General features: G+C 35.5%; 4 protein-coding genes across 6 annotated transcripts; 3 read left to right on the top strand and 1 right to left on the bottom strand.

Annotated features, from left to right (window-relative positions):
- Window positions 1-879: 879 nt before the first annotated feature.
- Window positions 880-8,453, top strand: LOC105156126 (Protein kinase superfamily protein). The gene is made up of 13 exons (XM_088879140.1): window positions 880-1,548; window positions 2,550-2,990; window positions 3,304-3,407; window positions 4,639-5,576; window positions 5,998-6,038; window positions 6,346-6,414; window positions 6,534-6,634; window positions 7,240-7,318; window positions 7,400-7,498; window positions 7,586-7,654; window positions 7,819-7,868; window positions 7,960-8,136; window positions 8,287-8,453. Exons 1-13 carry the CDS (start codon window positions 1,189-1,191, stop codon window positions 8,387-8,389), a joined length of 2,631 nt encoding a protein of 876 aa, XP_088735266.1. The 5' UTR covers window positions 880-1,188; the 3' UTR covers window positions 8,390-8,453.
- A 1,051-nt stretch (window positions 8,454-9,504) lies between these two features.
- Window positions 9,505-11,227, top strand: LOC105176585 (YCF36, putative (DUF1230)). Its single transcript, XM_011099481.3, has 4 exons — window positions 9,505-10,222; window positions 10,375-10,403; window positions 10,530-10,586; window positions 10,764-11,227. The coding sequence occupies exons 1-4, from the start codon at window positions 9,709-9,711 to the stop codon at window positions 10,986-10,988; spliced, it is 825 nt and encodes a 274-aa protein (XP_011097783.1). The 5' UTR covers window positions 9,505-9,708; the 3' UTR covers window positions 10,989-11,227.
- Window positions 11,228-14,131: 2,904 nt separating this feature from the next.
- On the top strand, window positions 14,132-17,674 carry LOC105176386 (protein REVERSION-TO-ETHYLENE SENSITIVITY1). Of its 3 annotated transcripts, XM_011099287.3 has the most exons (4): window positions 14,132-14,353; window positions 15,206-15,284; window positions 15,818-16,251; window positions 17,150-17,674. In XM_011099287.3, exons 3-4 carry the CDS (start codon window positions 15,943-15,945, stop codon window positions 17,570-17,572), a joined length of 732 nt encoding a protein of 243 aa, XP_011097589.2. In that variant the 5' UTR covers window positions 14,132-14,353; window positions 15,206-15,284; window positions 15,818-15,942; the 3' UTR covers window positions 17,573-17,674. The 3 variants fall into 3 exon arrangements, with proteins under 3 accessions (XP_011097589.2, XP_011097511.2, XP_088737914.1); XM_011099209.3 differs by lacking the exon at window positions 15,206-15,284; XM_088881788.1 differs by lacking the exons at window positions 14,132-14,353; window positions 15,206-15,284 and adding an exon at window positions 14,380-14,680.
- A 699-nt stretch (window positions 17,675-18,373) lies between these two features.
- On the bottom strand, window positions 18,374-21,229 carry LOC105176303 (rhomboid family protein). The gene is made up of 6 exons (XM_011099097.3): window positions 20,928-21,229; window positions 20,407-20,477; window positions 20,232-20,296; window positions 19,652-20,137; window positions 19,488-19,578; window positions 18,374-18,717 (listed from the first exon to the last, which is right to left on the bottom strand). The coding sequence occupies exons 1-6, from the start codon at window positions 21,067-21,069 to the stop codon at window positions 18,631-18,633; spliced, it is 942 nt and encodes a 313-aa protein (XP_011097399.2). The 5' UTR covers window positions 21,070-21,229; the 3' UTR covers window positions 18,374-18,630.
- Window positions 21,230-21,302: the final 73 nt, after the last annotated feature.

The raw sequence follows: 21,302 nt of genomic DNA, 5'->3' as shown, positions 1-21,302 counted from the left end.
TTTAGATCGCTCAGACTCGCTAGCTCGAAAGCAACCTGCTTACTTGACCTTGATACCAAGCATTGACTTAAGCATTGGAGGTTTTTAGTTGGGGGCTACCCCAGCAAGCCTAACGATTTGCTTCTCTTTTTTTAGGGTCTTTATAATAGTTTGGGAGAGGTAACGACCTCAAATTGCTTGGAGGATCAGTTCATCCGACTAGAGAGGTCGCATAGATTTCGACCAGGATCAAGTACAAAATTATTACATTAAAAGTATTAAATGAGAAGTAAAATTGAAAATTTATATAACTTTTTTGTTAACGCCAACAATTTTCATCCAAGCCCTAACAAAAGAGCGTCAGGCGTAAATAGTAAATTTTCAAAAGGGATGTAAGTGTAATTTTGATTTTTTTCTTCTTTGAGAGAAAATGTATTTTTACATTTTTAAAAGGAGTCAAAATGTAATAATCCTAAATTTTGATATTTTAGCTAATGATGTCTTTGCTCAGTGGTTGATGATAAGATTGAGGTATCATGAATGAATTTGATTTTATGAGAATTATCGTAATTTGTTTATAGTTATAATAATATATTATTATTGTAATTTATCGTTTATTGTTTTTAGTATATTTTTTAAACAATTTCAATTTTTTTTTTCTTTTCTCAATTTTCAATTCTGTGTCTCCTCCCCACTCTTTCCTTAATAACTTTTGTTGTCTTATTTATTTAACTAATATATGTGTCTTAAAAAATAATAATTATATAATTTAGATTTGAAATTAATTACACAGATTTGGACACAAAATAAGTTGGAAAAGATAAGAGTGAATGCAGCTGCAAAATCCAAATAATAGTATATATAATGTTTAAATTGAGTAATTATTAATAAAAAAGGGCAGCATAGACACACAAACACAATTGTAAGCGTAGTTGGAGGGAAGCACGCAGCAGTTAATTTATTCCCAGTGGTGTGTTAGCTTGAGGATGAAGACTCCGTGGTGCGCTGGTTAAAACCGCATCTCTTTCCCTATTCTCCACCCACCGGTGCTCGCTTTAACCCCAATTCCCAAATATCGAAAAACCCTAACCAGAACTACAATCAATCTGATTGAAGAGGCGGAGCTGATTATCCCCCTTTTTCTGTATATTTCTGTATATTTTTTAGTTTTTCTTTTTTAAGGCCCCCGATCGATGAGCGGCGACGAAAATGTCCAAAGTGAAACACTTATTGCGGAAGCTTCACATCGGCGATCATCATCATCATGGGAGACCACCTGCACTCGATCCACCCCCCCAGACGACGCCATCGCAGCCATCGACCTCGTCGTCGCCCTCGTCCGATTTGCCCCAAACGACGCTATCGTCGGAGAACGATAGTTCGAGCAGTAGTAATTTCAATTTCTTCGAGGAGGAGTTCCAAATGCAATTGGCGCTCGCAATTAGCGTTTCGGATCCGGGTCAAAATTGCGTTGACTCGGAAACTGCTCAAATCAACGCCGCTAAGCAGATTAGCCTCGGTTGCCCACCTTCTCAAAATCCCTCGGAATTTATGTCGCTCCGATATTGGGTAAAAATCGTTTTTCTTAGTTTTCGTTGATTTTCTTTTGTCTGTTTTAAAATTTTAGGTTTTGGTCTTACTGCATGTGTCTATTAATCGGAGATCTAATGACTCAGTCGGTTGAATTCTGTCTGCAATTGTGATTTTGTCTGGGGCAAGAGAATTGCTGGATTGTGTTATATGCAATTATTCTTCTGGATTGTAGCTTAATTTTCAGCGATGATGTTTGGACAGGTGATTGTTTGGCATGGATTATGTGTTAATATAAATTTCTAAAACAATATTTTTTTTGGATGCGTTTTATTATTATTATTATTATTATTTTGGATGGTGAGTAGTGGTATCACGATGGCCTAAATATTCGGACCGTGGAAAAATATTGCATTAATGGTGGGTAATAGCAGTGGATAATTTCTAGCTATTTCTCTGTCATAATCTACTTGTGCTAAATTAGGTATCTGATAGACATAATGCCATAATCAACCTGCTTCTTTTAAAATTTCTTTCACCATGTACATAGTTGAAGCCATATTCTCTAAGAAGCCACTTCAGGAACATGTAATCTGACAAAAACATCCACCCACATGCGGCATACTGATGAAATTGGATTAATCAGAATTTGACCTACCTGGTTTCAGTCAAGAAGTCAAACAAACATATATATGGTGCTTAAATTGCTTACTAGGAAAAATTCTGTAGATAAATGCATTGGAGGGAAATGAAAAGACATTCCATGGTTTCATTAGGAAATCTGAAGACGTAATTTGATTTAATTATTCAAAGTTGAACTCTGAAAGATTCTTCCATGAAAGCCAAATTTGTGCAAGTTATTCGTTCAAGAAGTAAGGAGTAATCATTTTCAATTATTAGATTATAGCACCAGTCCATACCCACTCCACTCACCTGCACCTGCCAAGAGGGTAAATAGAAAACAAGTGTAGGTGCTTTGTGTTTTAGATTTATTCTTGAACAATTGATGAAATTCTGTCATCTTTCTTTCTGTGATGCAGAGCTCTAATGTTGTAAATTATGATGAGAAAGTAATAGACGGCTTCTATGATGTTTGTGGAATAGATTCAAATTTGGGTGTCCAAGCAAAAATGCCATCACTAGTAGAACTTGAGGCAATTTCTGCCTTGGATAATATTGGCTGTGAGGTTGTTTTAGTCAATCGTGCAGTTGATGTGGAACTCCGGCAACTTGAGGAAAGAGTGTGTTATATGTCCATGGAATGTCATGCTCTGGATAAGACCTTGAATGCGAGTTTTCTGGTTCAAAAAATTGCGGAGCTTATTGTTGAAAGAATGGGAGGCCCTGTGAGTGATGTTGAAGATATGTTCAGGAGGTGGAGGGCAAGGAATCATGAGCTGAAAATCTATTTGAATACAATCATCCTTCCTCTTGGCTCTCTTGATGTTGGACATTCACGCCAAAGGGCATTACTCTTTAAGGTAGTAATGTTTCTTGCAATCATGTGGATAAAATATTTCCGTCTTATATAATAACATTGACTTGTGACCATCTCGTTCCATATCTTGCCTTTACTGGCAAGTGTCTGGTTCCTATTTCCAATTTGATGGGGGGATCCAGCAACTTTCAGTGACAAAGTAATATCATAATGATAAACTTTGTGCATATTTCTGATACGTTACATTTATACTTGAAAGCCTTGCTGTTGTGTTATTTCCCACTGTTCTGCACTCATTCTCACTGCATAAATAAAACTATAAATGAAGATTTAATAACCCAAATGTTGGTTTCTAGGTACTTGCTGACAGGATCAACCTTCCATGCAAGCTAGTCAAAGGGAGTTATTATACTGGCACTGATGACGGAGCTGTGAACTTGATAAAATTGGATGATGGAAGGTACTGGCTTGTATGCTAGGTTGCCAATTTTCTATTTAAAGACATTGTTGTTTTACATATTGGTCTTCACACTCTATGTCCAATGTGAGTGAATTTCATTTTGGTGGTGGTGGGTATGTAGGGAAGGGAAGGGGATTAAGCTGGACAAAACTGGGGAGTAAAGTCTGGCTGACGTTTTATATCTGCTAACATATACATTGTTCTAAAACATTAGGGTTCAATCTTTTGCAGGAAATTTCAATCATTATTAGCTTGATTTGGTTTTTTTGGGTATTTTACCTATTGCAGTTCTCTGTTTTGGTGCATATCAATTCATCGCTGCAAACTTTTTGTGTGAACCATGAACACCAAGCATATTAAGCCCACTGTTGGTTGCAACTTGCAAACTCCCCTTATGTTGATTGTAACATTACTCCGTAATCATGCTATCCGTGAGATTGCGATGTTCTATATTTGCTCCAATTAGATGTGAAAAGTGTAGCAACAAAAAAGTGAGATTTAAGGGTTATCTATACTAATATAAAAAGAAAAGCCCCTCCACACTCACAAACGGCGGTTAATGACATTGGTGCACCAATTTTTTGTGAAGTAAAAAATGCCTTTCATAATAAAATAACTAATTATTCAACTTTTCAAAATTTAATTAATTGATAAATTATTTTTTTCTTTTTATTAATATAATGTACTGCATTATATATTTGACTTCATAATCCATTTCAAAGCGTGAAAGATTATTTATTAGCCACAACGGCTAGTTTAAATAATTCAAAGAAGTTCTATTATTATTGTGGATGAATCTGTTACAGGAAAAGTGCTTCTTGGTCTCCAAAGTGTCTTCACGGCTCACACTGTCCTACAATCACGTTGAAACATAGATAGCCATGCCAAGTTGCTAGCTTTGGAAAGGTGTCAATCTGCTCAAAACTGTTTGTGTAATGTAATTGCAACTGGCTTTCAAGTGGAACTTGGAAAAAGAGCCTCTTGCTCACTCTGTATCAAAAAATTTTAAAATGGAATTCTCCTAGCTAGGCTGAATCTAAGAAATTTTTCACCATCTTCTTCATTACATTAGCCCCACAAATCCCTCCTTTTTGTATGAAATATAGTTTCTTCTTATTAATCTGGTCTGGCATTCATTGTTGTTCTTTTAGTAGATTGCAGGGTGCTTGTTTTAGAATAATTTCCTAGTTTTTTTTTTTGAGATACTAAACTAATTTTTCAACTGATGCAGCGAGTACATTATTGATCTAATGGGTGCTCCAGGCACACTCATTCCAGCTGAGGTACCTAGCAGTCATCATCAAAATTTTGGGTTGGATGCAATGGGTGCTGCTACTTTGGTAGGGAGGGACAAGAGTTCATGTACAGCATCTGACCAAGGACCTAGAATTAGGTTATGTTCACCTGGTGTGGATGAGACTCATAAAACCAGTATTTCAACACCAGAACCATCAGCCATGGCCATCATATCAAATAGAGAAGACAGGAGAATAGTAGAAAAAAACCAGACAGAGCAGTTGGAGCATTTTCGTCCGCCAAGCGGATCAGGTGAAGCATCACTGCATGCTGGAAAGAAAAAATCAAGTGGCCGGGACTCACATACAGAAGATGCTTCCGGTTCTGCTACCAGTGCTGTGAAGGAACCAGATTTCCCTGGAGAACTTCCTACCATGTGGTCAGAGAACTGTGCATCAACACCCAAAGATTTGTTTCCAAACATAAGTTCTCATGATTTCAGAGAAGACAAAGTGCTGGAAAGGAATGGACTAGTAAGGAGAGACAGAGTCGTTGATTCTGAAAATGAGCACTCTCTTGTACCTTTTACAGGGTTGCAGTTATGGAACATTGTGTATAACCAAAAGCCTTCACCTGAAGGATTGGGAACACACCTGTTTAAACTGGAACCAGAAGGATATAAATCATCTCTAGATAGTCCAGGGGAGCAAAATGTGCTTGTCAAAGATAGAAATAATGAAGTGAACTCAAACGGCAATGCTGCTGCTGGTAGAGAGCTTGTTGATTATTCGGAAAGTACAGAGGCTATGCTAGTATGCTGCACTGACCAGCTGGATGCTAACAAGACTCACAATGTGCAAATGGATCCCGTACTGAGTGGAGTTGCTGAAATTTTGTGGGAGGATCTTCAAATTGGCGAACGCATTGGTATAGGTAAGAGTTGCAGGCTTGCAGCATTGGATTTGTTCCTTGTTTGGAAGTTGAGGTTAACTGTGAGAGAATAGGGCAAGCTGTCTACACGAGGGTGATTGTGATTCTCTATATCTTATTGGGGAAAGCTAACCTCCTCCCTGCATTTTGTTTTCTCTAAGCACCATTATTTCAGCTATTTTCTCGTGTCTTTTAGATACAGAACATTTTCATTGCAGAATGCTCCCTATTCTTTTATTAGGGGCCCATCAAAGCCGTTGCTTTTGACTAAGTGATCACTTAGAACTTATTTAAATATGCATAAGCCCGATAATTTTGTATCTGCAGCTGTGTAATGAGCATGCTAAAGCACTTCTGTTCACAAAGTATGATATTTGCTTTGATGCAGTCCTGAATACATTCTATCTCCTTCTATATTTTGCAGGGTCATATGGTGAGGTCTACCGAGCAGAATGGAATGGCACGGTAGCTTATACTTTTACAGTTTTGGTGATCTAATATGTGGTTAATACATGTCTTATGGTAAAACTACAAGCACATTATGCGTGTTTTCTTGGTATATTTGGCTATACCGTTAGCACTCATTACATCTATGTTCTGGTTTTAGGCCATGTAAACATTGTTTAAGCTCTTTTTCAGGTTTCCTAGAGCAATTTGCTGCTCCAGATTACGGATCTGTTTGTGTGTTTTTTTTATGATCGTTCCAGTATTAGAAGGTATCATATTCTTTATTGACACTTGTTTTCACATAGCTATCGTCATGTCATGACAGGAAGTTGCAGTGAAAAAATTTATGAACCAAGATATCTCAGGCGATGCACTAGCACAATTTAAATGTGAGGTAAATGCAAATTTTGGAACATATGTCTCTATGTGAGGCTTTATGTGCTAGCAAGATTTTCTTCTCCTTTCCTTTCATTTTTCTGGGCTTTAAACCCTTTGCGCTGTTGCCTGATGCAGATTGAAATCATGTTAAGGTTGAGGCATCCAAATGTTGTTCTTTTCATGGGAGCGGTTACGCGCCCCCCAAATATGTCCATATTGACAGAATTTCTTCCAAGGTTTATTTCTCAATAGCATATAAAAACTTGCAGGATCATATCATTGTTTATTGAATTTAACTCTCTTAGAATATTCTCTACCTCATATAATATTAGTCTTCAGCCTCCGGAACAAAGTCAGAGTTTGATCTTTTGGGCTCTCTTAGCATATTCTAATTGTATAGGCTGATTGCTTCTCTATCTTAAACTTCCTTACTACCCTCTGCTTGTGGCCATGCACATTGAGGGTAGTGGATTGGGGCAGGTTGTTTTATGTGTTAGGTACCTTTATGGAACATGCACTATGAACTCTGTCTTTTTTTCATTTCCTGAGAAAAACTTGACAAGAGAAAGGATAATGGAAGAGGTGGGTTGGGGATGACAGGCAGTAAACCTGCATAGCAGGATTAGATTAGTTGATTTGGACCTCTTTTTTTATTGTTTGGGCTTTAATGAGTTTTAAGTCTTACTATCTGATGAACATTGTGATAATGCAATTAACAGTGGCATCTGTGAGATATTTCAGGTTTCTTATTGAACTCTTAAAACATAAATAGATCATAATATTCTGATGATTCTTTTCGTCTTACTTTATATAGCTTATAATCCCCATATCTTTCATGCAGGGGTAGTTTATATAAGCTGCTGCACCGCCCAAATATCCAAATAGATGAAAAAAGACGCATAAAGATGGCCCTTGATGTGGTATTGGTTGGATGAATTGAATTCCATTTGTTTCTGCTATAAGGTTCCTTTGCCATCTGTTAATACACCAATCTTTTGCAGGCTAAGGGAATGAATTATTTGCATACTAGCCATCCTATCATTGTGCATCGGGATCTTAAGACACCAAACCTCCTTGTTGATAAAAATTGGGTTGTTAAGGTTTGGTCTTTATTACCTATGGTCCCTTACATTGAGATAACGAATTCCCCATTTCAATCCTAACATTTTTTTCCTGCACAATGTTAGGTTTGTGATTTTGGGATGTCACGTTTGCAGCACCATACTTTTCTATCTTCAAAGTCAACTGCTGGAACGGTAATGCTCGTGAAGCCAATGTTTTGTTATCTATTCCTTTTTTTACCATTTATTGGATGCCATCTTCGCTAGAGACTGCGGGCAAAAGTAAGAGTAAGAATAAAACCAGAAGGGAATATGATGACATCATTAAAGATTTGCTGCTTTTTTTCTTCACTTTGCAGGCAGAATGGATGGCTCCAGAAGTTCTAAGAAATGAACCATCCAACGAGAAGTGAGTTAATAGTCTACATACTCTAGTTCTTCAACTCTTTCTGATCTTGTATTTTGGGTCTGGCTAATAAGGTTGGCTACTATATTTGCAGATCGGATGTATATAGTTTTGGGGTCATACTTTGGGAGCTGGCAACTCTGCGAGTGCCGTGGACAGAAATGAACTCAATGCAGGTGGTTGGAGCTGTTGGATTCCAGGGTAGACATCTTGACATCCCACCCACGATTGATCCCCTGGTGGCAGAGATAATAAGTGACTGCTGGAACAGGTTAATTTCTGACAAAAGCCTACTTCTGCCAATCGATCCTTAGCTATAATGCCTCGCTGTTTATATAGTTCTTTTCTGTTTGATTGAATGGCCCAAAATGCACATTGGATTTCATAGATTAGACTAACTTGGAAACTTCATCTTCTGCAGAAACCCACAGGCACGCCCTTCTTTTGCACAGATTATTACCCGTCTCAAATGTCTGCAGCGTCTCAGTTTGCAGAGAACAGAGAACCGTAAAAATCAGCAGTGATGATGTAGCAGTAGCTAAGAGCTCGTTTCTGGGTTCGAAGAGCCAGAAGAGCAAAAGTCAAAAGTTTGAGAAATCGTCTGGAAGCAAGGTAACTGGATGGGGTAGTGTTGGTTCATTCAAAGTGGGAACCCAACACGGCCAATTCAGAACAGAGCAAATGCCCTCAACTTCAAAACTGGCTTGAAGGGAAGTAGGGGCAAAAGCTGTTAGTAAACTTGATCACATTAATTTGTGAAGTCCTAAAAAACGAAAGAGAAAATGGTAAAGGCCTTCTCTTCATGGTTTTTAGGGTCAAATCAATGTAATATGATCTATTTGTAAGAATCTCTTAATAAAAAAGAAAAGTGGGAAGGAAAAAAAAAAGAAAAAAGCAAAAGGAAAGAAAAAAAGAAACGAAGAAAACAAGAAAAGAGAATGAGTTTTGGAATCTGTTGGAGATCGTCAAAAGTAGCAACTGTAAAAAGAGGGTCTCTACAGGTTGCGCGCCTGAAGAAAAGAGGGTTATTAGTTAAAACAAAAATGTCATGTACTTAACTGCCTTCATTTATACTATTACAACTACTACTCTGTATCTGGCTGCCGTTGAAAAGAAAAGTGGTGAATGTTGTGAACTTTTCTACTGAGTTTTACCCTATATTTACTTGCTGGGATTTTAGGGATGTTATCTGCTTTACACCCAAGACAAAAGTATCATGGTGGCCTTCCATGTCCATGTAATTGTGAAAAGGGCCCATTCATCTTTCACTTGTATCTCCGGCGTCTCATGTTAGTCAACTTGAGAAACGTGACCTTTTGCACTAAACTAGTGTATTGCCACACTCGAGAGATTTTTCACTTCTTCGTGATATACATGTACGCACACCATTTTTTTCTCTCCTTTTATTTTCTTTAGGGCGAAGATATATAAAAATTCTTTAATTAGAAAAATTTATTAGATATGTTATAAGTTAATCGAAGGAATTGATTTTTTTTGTTAATATTAATAAATTTAGGGAATATAATTAATGAAAAGATTTATTTATTAGATAAAAAATAAATTTTAGACATGTCAAATATAATTTTTTTTTTATCTAAAAAGGATTTATATATAATCCCATCACATTTAAAGAAAAAATGATATAATTACCCATATTTTTTGCACCCCATCTTGTCTCCTTTTCTTGCTTGACTGAAGACGCCACGTTCACAACCACAGCCAAACACAAGTACAAGACTTTTTTCCCACGCGACTAACAATAATATCCAAAACCCACAACCCAAACCAACAGAAACCTTCCAATATATATAAAATTAAAAAAAAAAAAGAAAAAGAAAAAGAAATGGCGGTGGGCAGTACCTTCTTTCTCTCTCTAAAACCACTGTCATCACCAGCTCTCTCCTCCTTCCCCTTCTCCTCCACAGCCACCAACTACCAACCCACTCTGACGACACATCCCAAAGCTCATACACAAACTTCCTCCTTTCCTAAAATACCCTTGTCATCTTTCAAGAATAACAACAACACCCCATCCCCATCAGAAACCGGGTGCCCTGTGCCGCTGGATCAACAGCCCATCAACGAGTACCACTCTCTCTCCAATTCTTTCCCCTTCTCATGGGCGTCAGGCGACGTCGTTGAGTTCTGCTCAAGGCTTTTCGCGACGGGGGCATGCTTTTCCCTTTTTGTGGGTCTTCCAGTTTCTTGGTTTGGGTCCGTTGGGCCCAAATCTGAGCCCATCGGACTCCTCCTGGCCGCTGCTTCAAGTGGGCTTATCGTTGTCATTCTTGCCGTTGTCAGGATGTATTTGGGCTGGGCTTATGTGGGCAACCGCCTGTTAAGCGCCACTGTTGAATGTCAGTGAGTTTTTTTTCTTTTTTTCTGTTTTTTAACTCCTGTCTGATACAGAATGCTTACACATTCTTTTCTTTTTACGATGATAAATTAATAATACTACTACTGACGAATCTCTCTCTCTCTCTCATATTTTCGTTTTTTGGGGTGACAGATGAAGAAACAGGATGGTACGATGGGCAGGTAATTTTTCTAATTTCCAATTGTCTGAATCTTACACTCTACCTGTCCAACTTCATCCATCTGCACCATAATTGTGCTGTGCTTTTGATGCAATTAATTACTCCATCAGTTTATTTTGATCTACAGATATGGGTGAAGACTGCAGAAGTTTTGGCTCGTGATCGACTTCTTGGTTCTTTTTCAGTAAGCCATCCACTACATAACCCCCAAACCCTCCACCCCCGAAAGAAAGAGTATGTATGTGTATACTATGAATGAATCACAGTATAAGTGTATTAGTGTTGGTTTAATCAGAATTTTCCCGAAATATTCTTACGGATGAATTTCTGTATATATATAAATGGTGGGTCTTTTACACAGGTGAAGCCTGTCCTAAGTAGGCTAAAGACAACGCTGGTGGTTCTCGGGACATCATTGTTTCTGTGCATAGTCCTCCTCGTCAACTCCGAAACCACCCAAAAACAAGCTTATACTATTCCAGGAGAAGAGCCTGGAGGCAGAGCTGTCCCAGGAGTCTACAACGATGAATCTGCAAGAAACTTTGAGCCTGATGCATTCTGTGGTGAATCAGTTGCACCACCTTAATCATCATCATCATCATCATCATGTTGTCCCACTCATTTTTCATTCCCCAGTACATACACTTATCTTCTTGTGCAGTTTCTTACTAATATGTGGTCTCATGGGTCGGAGTGGTGTGTTTGTACATTTGTTGTGGGGGGAAAAATTGCACTTCTGGCCCAAGAAGACAGGAGCGTTGCAAATTTTTATCCTCCACTTTGCAGGTTAATATTTTTTATCTAATTAAAAAATATTGAAAATTAGTGCATGAGACCACATACACAATATTTTTTAATCCACTGAGATCAGAAATATTAATATCATCAAATACGGGATCGAGACTACACTGTCCTTTGTGCTATGACATTAAAAATATAATTTTTTCTAGTAAATTTAGTATTTAGGTGGTCATGAATGTTTTTGCAAGAAAGAGTAATAAATGGGGAATGATGTTTTTGGTTGAGGAAATGTGTCAAGTAGTTGTACATTCATAAATTAGTTTGGGTGTGGCGTACGAGACGAGTCCGCTCGTGAGATTTGATTTTGAGCTTAACCTCGAGCTCAATTCTCTCCGTTCATCAGCTCGCGAGCGGTTTGTATGTCACTTTATTTTTTTATATATATTTTTATTTTTAAAATTTTTATATATTCAATTTCGTATGTAATACTTTATTAATTTTATACTCAAATTAACCATATATTATAATTATTTATCAATATCATACATTTTATTTTTCATAATAATAAATTATGTTCCTCTTATTTATATATTTAATCTTTATACAAAAATAAATTTAATCAACAATTTAGTAAATTATGATATTATTTATAAAATAATTACTTAATATAACACATAAACTTTATGGAATATTTTATTATATATTTGTATTGTGTTATACTTTTTTTAAAATTAACAAGTAAAATTCACTTATAATTTTTTTATCTACTTCTGATTTTTATATTTATATCAAGATACATATTATGCATTATGCAGTCTATTTATTACTTATAAATTTATGTCAAAAATTTAGTGATCCTTATGAATTGATCTAAAAATAATGATAATAATAATAAAAATGATGGTTGAACAATTTTAATTATTACTTTATTATATGTATAATGTGATAAAAAAGTTTAATAAACAATTGCGATACCTTAAAATTCGTGCACCCGATTCATACTAAATTTAAATATATATAAGATTGTTTCCATTAGATCATATCAGACGATATGATTTAAAATCACATGGCCTGATTCAACGATAATCCATCTTGAATGATTACTCTTATGTTCCGAGTACGATATCTCGACATTCGTATATTTAATAAGTCTAAAACTTTACCAAATGTGTCCTTTTGTAAGTTTGATTATATCTAACAGTTTGATCTGAATTTTGTTGATCCGATTAAATAATGTAAGATGATAGTTACTTCAATATAATACTAACATTTATAAATATATAAATTTATTACAGATGGTGAACATATATTTATCTCAATTATAAAATATTTTTATGTATTTCAAATGCATTATTCCGGATAATAAATACTTTTCTATAATTTTAAATTATTCGGTATGATTTTTTTTTGTATATTTTATTAATTAAATCACTACTAAACTAATTAGTAGTTTATATTTATAACAATAAATTAAAATATCATACTATATTTTGATATATTTATAACATAATATGCATTATGTAATTTATTTTATTATTTATAAATTTATATAAAAATTATGTGATTCCTATGATTTAATCTAATAATAATAATAAAAAAAATCAAAATAAAAAATAGTTCGAGCTCGTCGATCTCAAGCTCACAAAAAAAGATATTGAACTCTAAACAATTCGGGCCAAATTTAAATGGTATTGAAAAAACATTTCATACTTTTTTATAAAATTAAAAAATATATTTTTTTGTGACTATAATTAAAATTATGAATATACTTTTTACAGTGGTAAAATTTTACAAACGATCCAGAAGGGTATTAATATAATTCTATAAAGAAATAAAAATATTTATGTAATTAAATATAAAAATGTGTCAATGTCATTTCCCAACTCTTCTTACCAGAAAAACGAAAAGAAAAATTATTTATGACAGGGAAAGGGGCAAAAAAGGGATAACTGTAATCTCCTCTACTAAAATCTTTTTGTCTAACAAAATAAGTTTTTCAATTAGTCAAAATTCACTAAATTTACTGATATTAACAAAAATATAGGATAAAAGTGGGATAATTACAATTTTTGATCCTCATATATTGCCATTAATTCATTTTCAGTCCCTAAATATATTAAAATTCTATTTTCGTCCTTCAACTCTTAAAATATTAACAGTTTTGGTCTTAAGCCTAATTAATGACTATTTTGCCATTGACAAACTTGACATACTTTTGAAAAAAAATTAAACCTCCAAAAATTCATTCACTAGAAAAAAAGTTTATTATTGGCTATGACTAAAACTATGGTAAATGACTACTATTAACTACTGTTAAACATAACTGATGCAAAAAAAATTAGATTTTCAATCATAAAAAAATTATTTGTCACGACTAAGAGTCATGGTCAAAATATTTGTCATGGCTCCATGGCGAATGTTTTTGCCACCTTCGCAAAAATCACGGCCAACAACCGTTGCGTGACTTTGGTCAATAACTATTTGCTACAACTATTTATTATTAATCATGACAATTGGTTGTAGTTAAATGTTATAAATCTTCTAGTGATTCCTTTATCTGATTGCCTTGTTCCCGGGGTATTCCAAATTTTCGGTTTTATAGATTTTCTCCAACCACACTATCCGAGAATACCGAGGGCTTGGAATACCCGAGAACAAGATGGTCAAAGAAAAATATGAATATATGGAGGTTTAAATTTATTTTCGAAAGCATATTGGGCCTGATCATGAGCATAGATATGATCACTAATTAGGATTAAGTACCGAAACTATTAATATTTTAAAAATTGAAGGACTAAAATAAAATTTCAATATGTTTAGGGACTGAAAATAAATTAGTGATAATATATTAGAACCAAAAATATAATTATCCTGATAAAAGTCTATATTTATTTATTATTGATAGATTGAAATTTTTTTATTATCAATAATAAGTCAATAGCCTAACCATCATAGTAGTGGGACCTCTGTGAAGAGAGAGAGAGAGAGGAGTTTGTGAGGTTCATGCACCTTTCCCCGTTCAAGTCTTTTGCTCTTTCGATGAACAAATCCATTTCTATTTACTTCGCAATAAAATATAACAAAACCCAACAAAATAAAAGAAAATTCAAAAATAATTATCTACAATTTTCTTGCTTAGTAATCAGAGTCTAATACTTCCATTTCTCATTTTCATAACATGAGTTCTGAAGTTTGCGCAAGATTATGCAGGTAATTTTCAGCTACCGTCAGCTCTTCTTTTCCTTTTTTCTTTGTGAAAAACAAAACTTACTCCTATTTTTGAATAGTTCATTGTTATTTAATCTTCTGGGTTTCTTCTTAGCTGCAGTTCTAGTAGAAAGTTACGGTTTTTTTCTTTTGTATTTGTGGGTTTGTGATCTTGTTTGCGTATATTCATTTTGCGGTTGTCAAGAACGGGTTTTTGATCTGTCTGCTAGCTGAAAATTGGAGTGGATTCTTTTATTATTATGACAATGAAATTTTCATGTTCTTCTTTGATCCTAACGGAGAGGGCTTTTGGAGAAAGGATAATCGGTGGTTAGTGAAATTCTGCTCTCAGTTAATGAAGAACATGTCTCTTCAAGAATATTGCTAATTAAAATGATTAATTGTTTTTCTGCACAATTCTTTCTTGGATTTTTTTGCATAATAGTTCTCTTAGATTCCTGCTAAAGATTTTTCCTTGATCAATTGATCCTTAGTGTGTGTGTGTGTGTGTGTGTTTGTCCTCTTTTCTTAATTTTCAACTGAATGTGAGTGATTGCGTAATTCGAAATGATTAGACCATGGTTTATATCTTGTTGATCTTTTCGGGAAGATGCAAAAAATAGATTTATGGAAAGTGATTTATGTTCTGGAAGCAAGTATGTAAATTTGCTTATAGTTTCATACATTCGCACCTTTTAATTTCATACATGTGCACTTTGAAAATGCTCAAGTGTTTGCGCTAGATGTATGGTATGGGATAGCATCGTGTTCACTGTTAATATAGATTCATTATTGCTAAAAGGTGCAGTATTTCTAATCTTCAGCAACATCGTTACGAATATTTGCAAATGCCAGGTTTAAAGTAAGTGGGCTTTAGGGAGCCCGTAGTTTTTTGGATCTGTTCTGGATCTTAAGAAAGGGAAAAACACACAAGGTAAGTTGCACCAATGTAATGGTAATTCCTTGTAATCTTTTAGCTTTAAAGATTGTTGTTTTCCAGCATTCATTGGAAACAAATTTAGACGTTGAAGATGTGAAGTCCTCGTGCATATGTAGCATTTGAAATAGTCAGTTGCATGGAATATTCTTGCATATAGCCGGAACGTCACTCGTAGTTTTGGATGAGACAAAGCTAGGGAAAGCAATACTATATTTGCTGCCTGCCTTGTTGATTAGTCAAGATTGATATGTGTGCTTATCCATTGCGACATGGAAGTTTTAATGGATCAGGAGACATGGGTATCAATGGTTATAATAATGTACTGATAATGGTATTTGATTGTAGCACTTCCTGTAACTCTATTATCATATGGCACCTTTTTGTCCACATTTGTTTAATGCATTGCCTTAAAATGGTGTTTGAGCCCTCCGATGTCGTGATTCAAACCCTTTCTCTTTTTCCCGTTTACTTTAGTATTATTTTCCTCCTTATACTTGCATTTACCATATGTCTGTTTTGCGTTCCAGAGTTGACTTTTCATTTTAGTGGCGAGGGGACCGATGTTCTTATCTTGTTTCCTAATGTAACCACGGCACTGGAGGATGTTCTCTGATGAGGAAATAGTAAGGACTGGAAGTTTGTATTTGGCCATATGTCTTTAGGAACTCTTTCTCTGACGAAATTCAATCTTGCCCAAGAAGTTCGAAATGAAGATTATGCTGGAAATATTCTGCACGAATTCTGGCCACTTGATGAAGTAGATCCTAAGAAGGCAACGTTCCCATGTTGTTTAGTTTGGACACCTCTGCCAGTAGTCTCGTGGCTGGCCCCTTTCATTGGACACGTTGGGATATGCAAGGAGGACGGTACCGTTTTAGATTTCTCGGGTTCCAACCTCGTTAATGTTGATGATTTTGCTTTTGGTCCCGTTGCAAGATACGTCCAATTGGAACGAGAGCAGGTATAACTCCATGAGTTCTCCCAACTAACTTTGGATTCCTTTCTCTTTTTCCCTACATATCTCCCCCTTTTTTCTCCTCTTTCTTTATCTCTCTGATGCCGTGCATCCATGCATGTGTGCGTTTGTTTGTGTGTATAATTGTGCATCTGCTCCATTTACATGTGCTAGAACCGCAGATAATATAATAATTTGGGTCTTCCTTTTGTGATCCATGGCAGTGTGAACCGTTATTCTGAACTGAGGTTTACACTCTAGTAGATGCTACCAACATCAGTAGCATTTAGTGTAGCCCATAAACGATCTCAAGTGTCGGTCTTTCATTTGTTTGTTCAAGTATTCTATTTTATAGTAAGAAACCAGCATATAAAAGCTTTTTAAGGGTAATTGCAGAATGTTTCTTGTTTTCCCATTCAACTGGAATTTCGATTTTGTGCCAACACAGGTGTCTAAGCAAGGGTAAGTGTCGTAGAAATAGAAAAGGGATAATTACATTTACACCCCTTGATTTGTGGTCTGTTTATACAAACCACCCCTATCTTTTGGATAATTACATATACACCCACCAAAATATCATTATCGCATACACATATCACCCCTTACTTTTTTGAGAAATTACACACACACCCAAAAAAATGTTAGCATCATTATATAAAATACCTCTATTTTTTTGCTATCAAGGATTGTTTCGGTAATTATGCAAAAGATAGAGGTGGTTTATGTAAATAGACCATAGGTCAGGGGGTGTAAATGTAATTATCCCAAAAGAAAATGGGTGCACTCTTCATATTTTGTAAGGAGAATAAAAGTCATAAGAAATACTCTGTGGGACTAATGCAGTATGTTCTATGAGCTATACAAGTAATTGATAGATAACTTCATGTCATTTTTCTTTGAATAGTGTTGTTTTCCTCCGAACCTTGTTGGGCATACATGCAAGAATCCCTATGTTCATGCTGAATATGGGACAGCAATCACATGGGACGATGCTGTGCAGTCAAGCACACGCCACTTTGAGAGCAAAACTTACAACCTCTTCACATGCAACTGCCACTCGTTCGTCGCCAATTGCCTGAATCGGCTCTGCTACAAGGGGTCAATGAGTTGGAACATGGTCAATGTTGCGGCTCTTATACTGTTTAAGGGAAAGTGGGTTGGCGGCTTTGATGTCGTAAGATCATTTTTGCCTTTTGTTGTGGTGCTCTGCTTCGGTATATTTATGGTTGGATGGCCGTTTTTAATCGGATTATTTTCATTTTCATTACTCCTTATCGGATGGTTTTTGCTGGGTACTTATGTTTTCAAGAACTTGTTAGATTGTTAGATGCTTATTTTCCGTCGTACCTCTTGATTGCATTATGAGCTTAAACTGTGGTATGAGTAAGCATTCACCTTTAAAAGATCTGACAAAGAGCTATTCTTTACAGCATCCTACTGATGTGCAACTTTTGATTGAAAGAGAGGTAACTGATGTGCTGGAGTGCTTATGTAATTTCATCTTGATAATGACCCAAATCATAAAACATCCTAGAGATTACTATTTTCTGCATTTTCTTGAAAAAAAAAGGCGGGGGGAGGGGGGGTTAAATTATAACCATCTTTGAGATTTTGGTAAATATTATTTCATTGTTTGAAAAGTTACATATACTATTCTAATTTCGACGTTCTTGGTGATGAGTTGCAACATTCATTAGAATTTCATTCAATTTTTATGGTGAACTTGTCAAAATATTTTTTTAGATTACAAATTATAATTTCATTATATGTTTCTAAAAAAAATTAAAATCTTTTATGGACCAATATTTCCTTAAATTTTTTACAATACTCATTAATTCTTTTTAAATAATTTTTAACAAGGATAAAATAATAATATCCACTTTACCGTTTAGAAGCTAACATAATTATTTTTCATTTGAAGAGATATTTGTATGTTCAAACAATAAGAGGTATTCATAATTATACCAAACATTAAGTGAGGTAGTTGTAATTTACTTTTAAAAAATCCAATATTTGGGCAAAATATTACTTCCTTACAAGTAAAAGAACAAATAGGTAGCTGCAGTATCATTGAAAGCAAAATGAGCAGAGGGTGCAGCTGGTACTGTGCCATGTTTGGGAGACGAGATGAAAGCATTGAGAAAAATGCATACAAGTTTGGGGTCAATTAATATCACTGATAACACAACCATAAGCTGATGCTCATTAGTTCAGCCATTTATATGGAAAAATGTCAACCGATACAAAGTTCTTGGAGGCTGGAGATCATCAGTTCTTTTAGGAGTGCAAACTCATCGGAAAGAACACGATTTTGCATCTTCTTCTCGTTTTTTTTCTTCAGTCAATTCATTGTTTCAGTTGCAAAATAGCCCTCGTAGCATCATTTCACGCCCCGTATTTTGGGGCCTTCCAAATCTTAAATGCAACTTCATGCAAGACCCTGTCGGCCGGTATTATGAGGTTTCCACTGTTCTGCATGTAAATGTCGGTCAAAGTATTAATTGACAGCAGCATAGTACGGATTTCAAGAGGTAATTGAAATTTGCAGAGATATTGGCCAAGCAAAGGAATCAACATAAGAATGATCTTTCAGCAATTTTCAAGTTCCAGTGATTTGTAGGATGGTTTTGAGAGGACAGATTTACTTCTGAGGAAGAAAGCAAATTATCATCTTAAAGGTTCAGCAACTCCATTGTTCAACAGTTAAATTATAGAAAAATTATTACTCGGGCACTACTTGTTCGCAAACCTAATATTTAGTTTAAGTAGTTACAGAAGTATCGTAATAAATATACAACGATATGCTCTACTCAATAGTTTACAATCAACCACCAGTTGTATTACATTTTATTTCTTTATGTGAATGGAGCATGATGACAAGAGCAACTACAAAGAGAACGATGTTTGAACTTCATAGCAATCATTCGGTTGGTTAGCTACATCAAATCTTAGTCAGGTACTTACTGCTCATAGCAATTTGAGGAGACCACGGTATTCAGGTTTTACCTACTAAAATAAATTCAAGAGTGTTTGATGCAGCTAGAGTAAGAACTCAAGCCACAATTAGCTCTCCAAAATGCATGAACAGGTTATAATTCAGATTAAGAATTACACTATTTGTGCCTAATGATGAGATTCGTGCAAATTTATGTTATGTTGTACTAACACCAAGTACAATAGAACCAGCTAACAACAAGAACAAGACTATAGCACCAAAAGATATCCAAGAATAACTTAAATACCTCAATAATATCTCTTAAAGTGAATGACTCCACTGTGTCCACGCGAGTTACCGCCTTCTGATACTGGGCAAGCAGCATCGGGCAGTAATGCCTGTAAAAGATTTCGTCAGATAGATCAAAACACATAGATAGTACCATAAGTTAACAGAAACAAGACTTCTGACCTAATATTTTCCCTTGGCTTCCCTGCTTTCACCGTGTAACTTTGACGTGGGAAAAGCAGTGAAATTTCGCTGTTATTTTCAGGTTTACTATCAGAAACCGAGATTTCTAAATGGTCATTCTCTAGGGTAGCTCCATAGCTCATGATAACAGACATATGCAACCTAGAACCAATATCAGTTTCAGATTGTGCAATATGCAATAAATCACCAACCAAACAGTTCACAAATTCTACGTCTTTGTAACCATTCATCTTTTCACCAGCCCCAACATGAACGACAACTAAATCAAAATCGTTGCTGTCAATTATCTTCCCATCTTCAAAACCAAGCAATTTCAGCAATTCAGAAGCCAAATTTGGCGACTCAGCCGACGAGTCACTTTCCCTACATAATTCATCCCATTGCAACACCTTGAAGCCGAGTATACCTCCAAAAGATTTCAAACCTAAATTGTCAGTGACTGTAGCTGCTTTCATTCCCATGAACCTGAAATCGGATATAGAACCAGAGCAAAATTAGGTACCTGTTTTGTTCAACTTACAGATAAAATAAGTGCATATGACCCTTCAAACGAACCAACCTCTCTGCTAGAGATGGGAATGCACACTTTTCTTCAGGTTTGTCTTCACCTACTCTTTTTGAATCCTGAAGGGCATTAAAAGAGGATGTTAGATTTCACAAAAATATCAGTATAATTTAGAAACGATGGGTAAAATTTAAAAATGAAATGAACCATTAGCATCAACTGATCTCACCAAATTTTGATACGCTTCATTCGCATCCAGTAGCTCGGCAAACTCCCTGATTATTCTTGCATCCTCGTTTTCTGCAATCTAAATTCCAAGTAAATTTGAAGGACAATAATTGAAAACACAATCTTTATAGTATGAATATAATAAACATGAATACTGGAATTCAAATTCAACTAATACTAGAATTATCTCTTATCTCTAAATCCCTTCGTCAAATCCAAACCCCTCCATCCAAACACATCCAAAAGACTACAGAACACATGTAAATCCATCAAGAATCCACCAACTCAATGAAATTCTTCCTGCCCAACTGTCAATAAACTCAAATTATAAAACCATAAATCAGAAAATGAGTCTGCTATCACTGATTCGTTCTGAAAAGCTCACACAAGATATATAGCATAAATTGCAGGCAATAGAACACGATTCTTTCATTGTTGTTTACCAATATAAAGACGGTGATTTCCAAACAGTATATATAAATTTAAACGGAATTAATAAAGGAAATAGTATTATATTATTACCTGAAGGAGGGGAATGAGGGAGAGCCAGAAAACCACAGCAGGCCCGAGAAGCGAAAGAATGGAGGTGGGTTTGCGTCGGGCTGATGAATCGGGCTAACCCATCTCCATACAATACCAAAGCTCTGCTGGGCTTGTCCGCCATTTTTGTAGGTATACGTACGCGTATAGCAATTCCTGAATAGAATTGAAGAAGGGATTCAGAGCTGCTGCACAAGTGTGTGAAGAGCAAAACAGGAACTGAGAATCTTGTTCCTTCTCATGAGCTTTGTTAAAAGGAAGTGGTAGCGTACGAATGATTTAGTACACGTGGGAGACTTGTACGACGTTATTATACGACTTACTTCAAGAGTTAATAACAATTAGATCCCCTTTGAG

This window comes from Sesamum indicum, linkage group LG1, assembly GCF_026168435.1.
Source record: "Sesamum indicum cultivar Baizhima isolate 11 linkage group LG1, ASM2616843v1, whole genome shotgun sequence".
Classification (NCBI taxonomy): domain Eukaryota; kingdom Viridiplantae; phylum Streptophyta; class Magnoliopsida; order Lamiales; family Pedaliaceae; genus Sesamum; species Sesamum indicum.
This window is presented reverse-complemented; position numbering and strand designations above follow the sequence as displayed.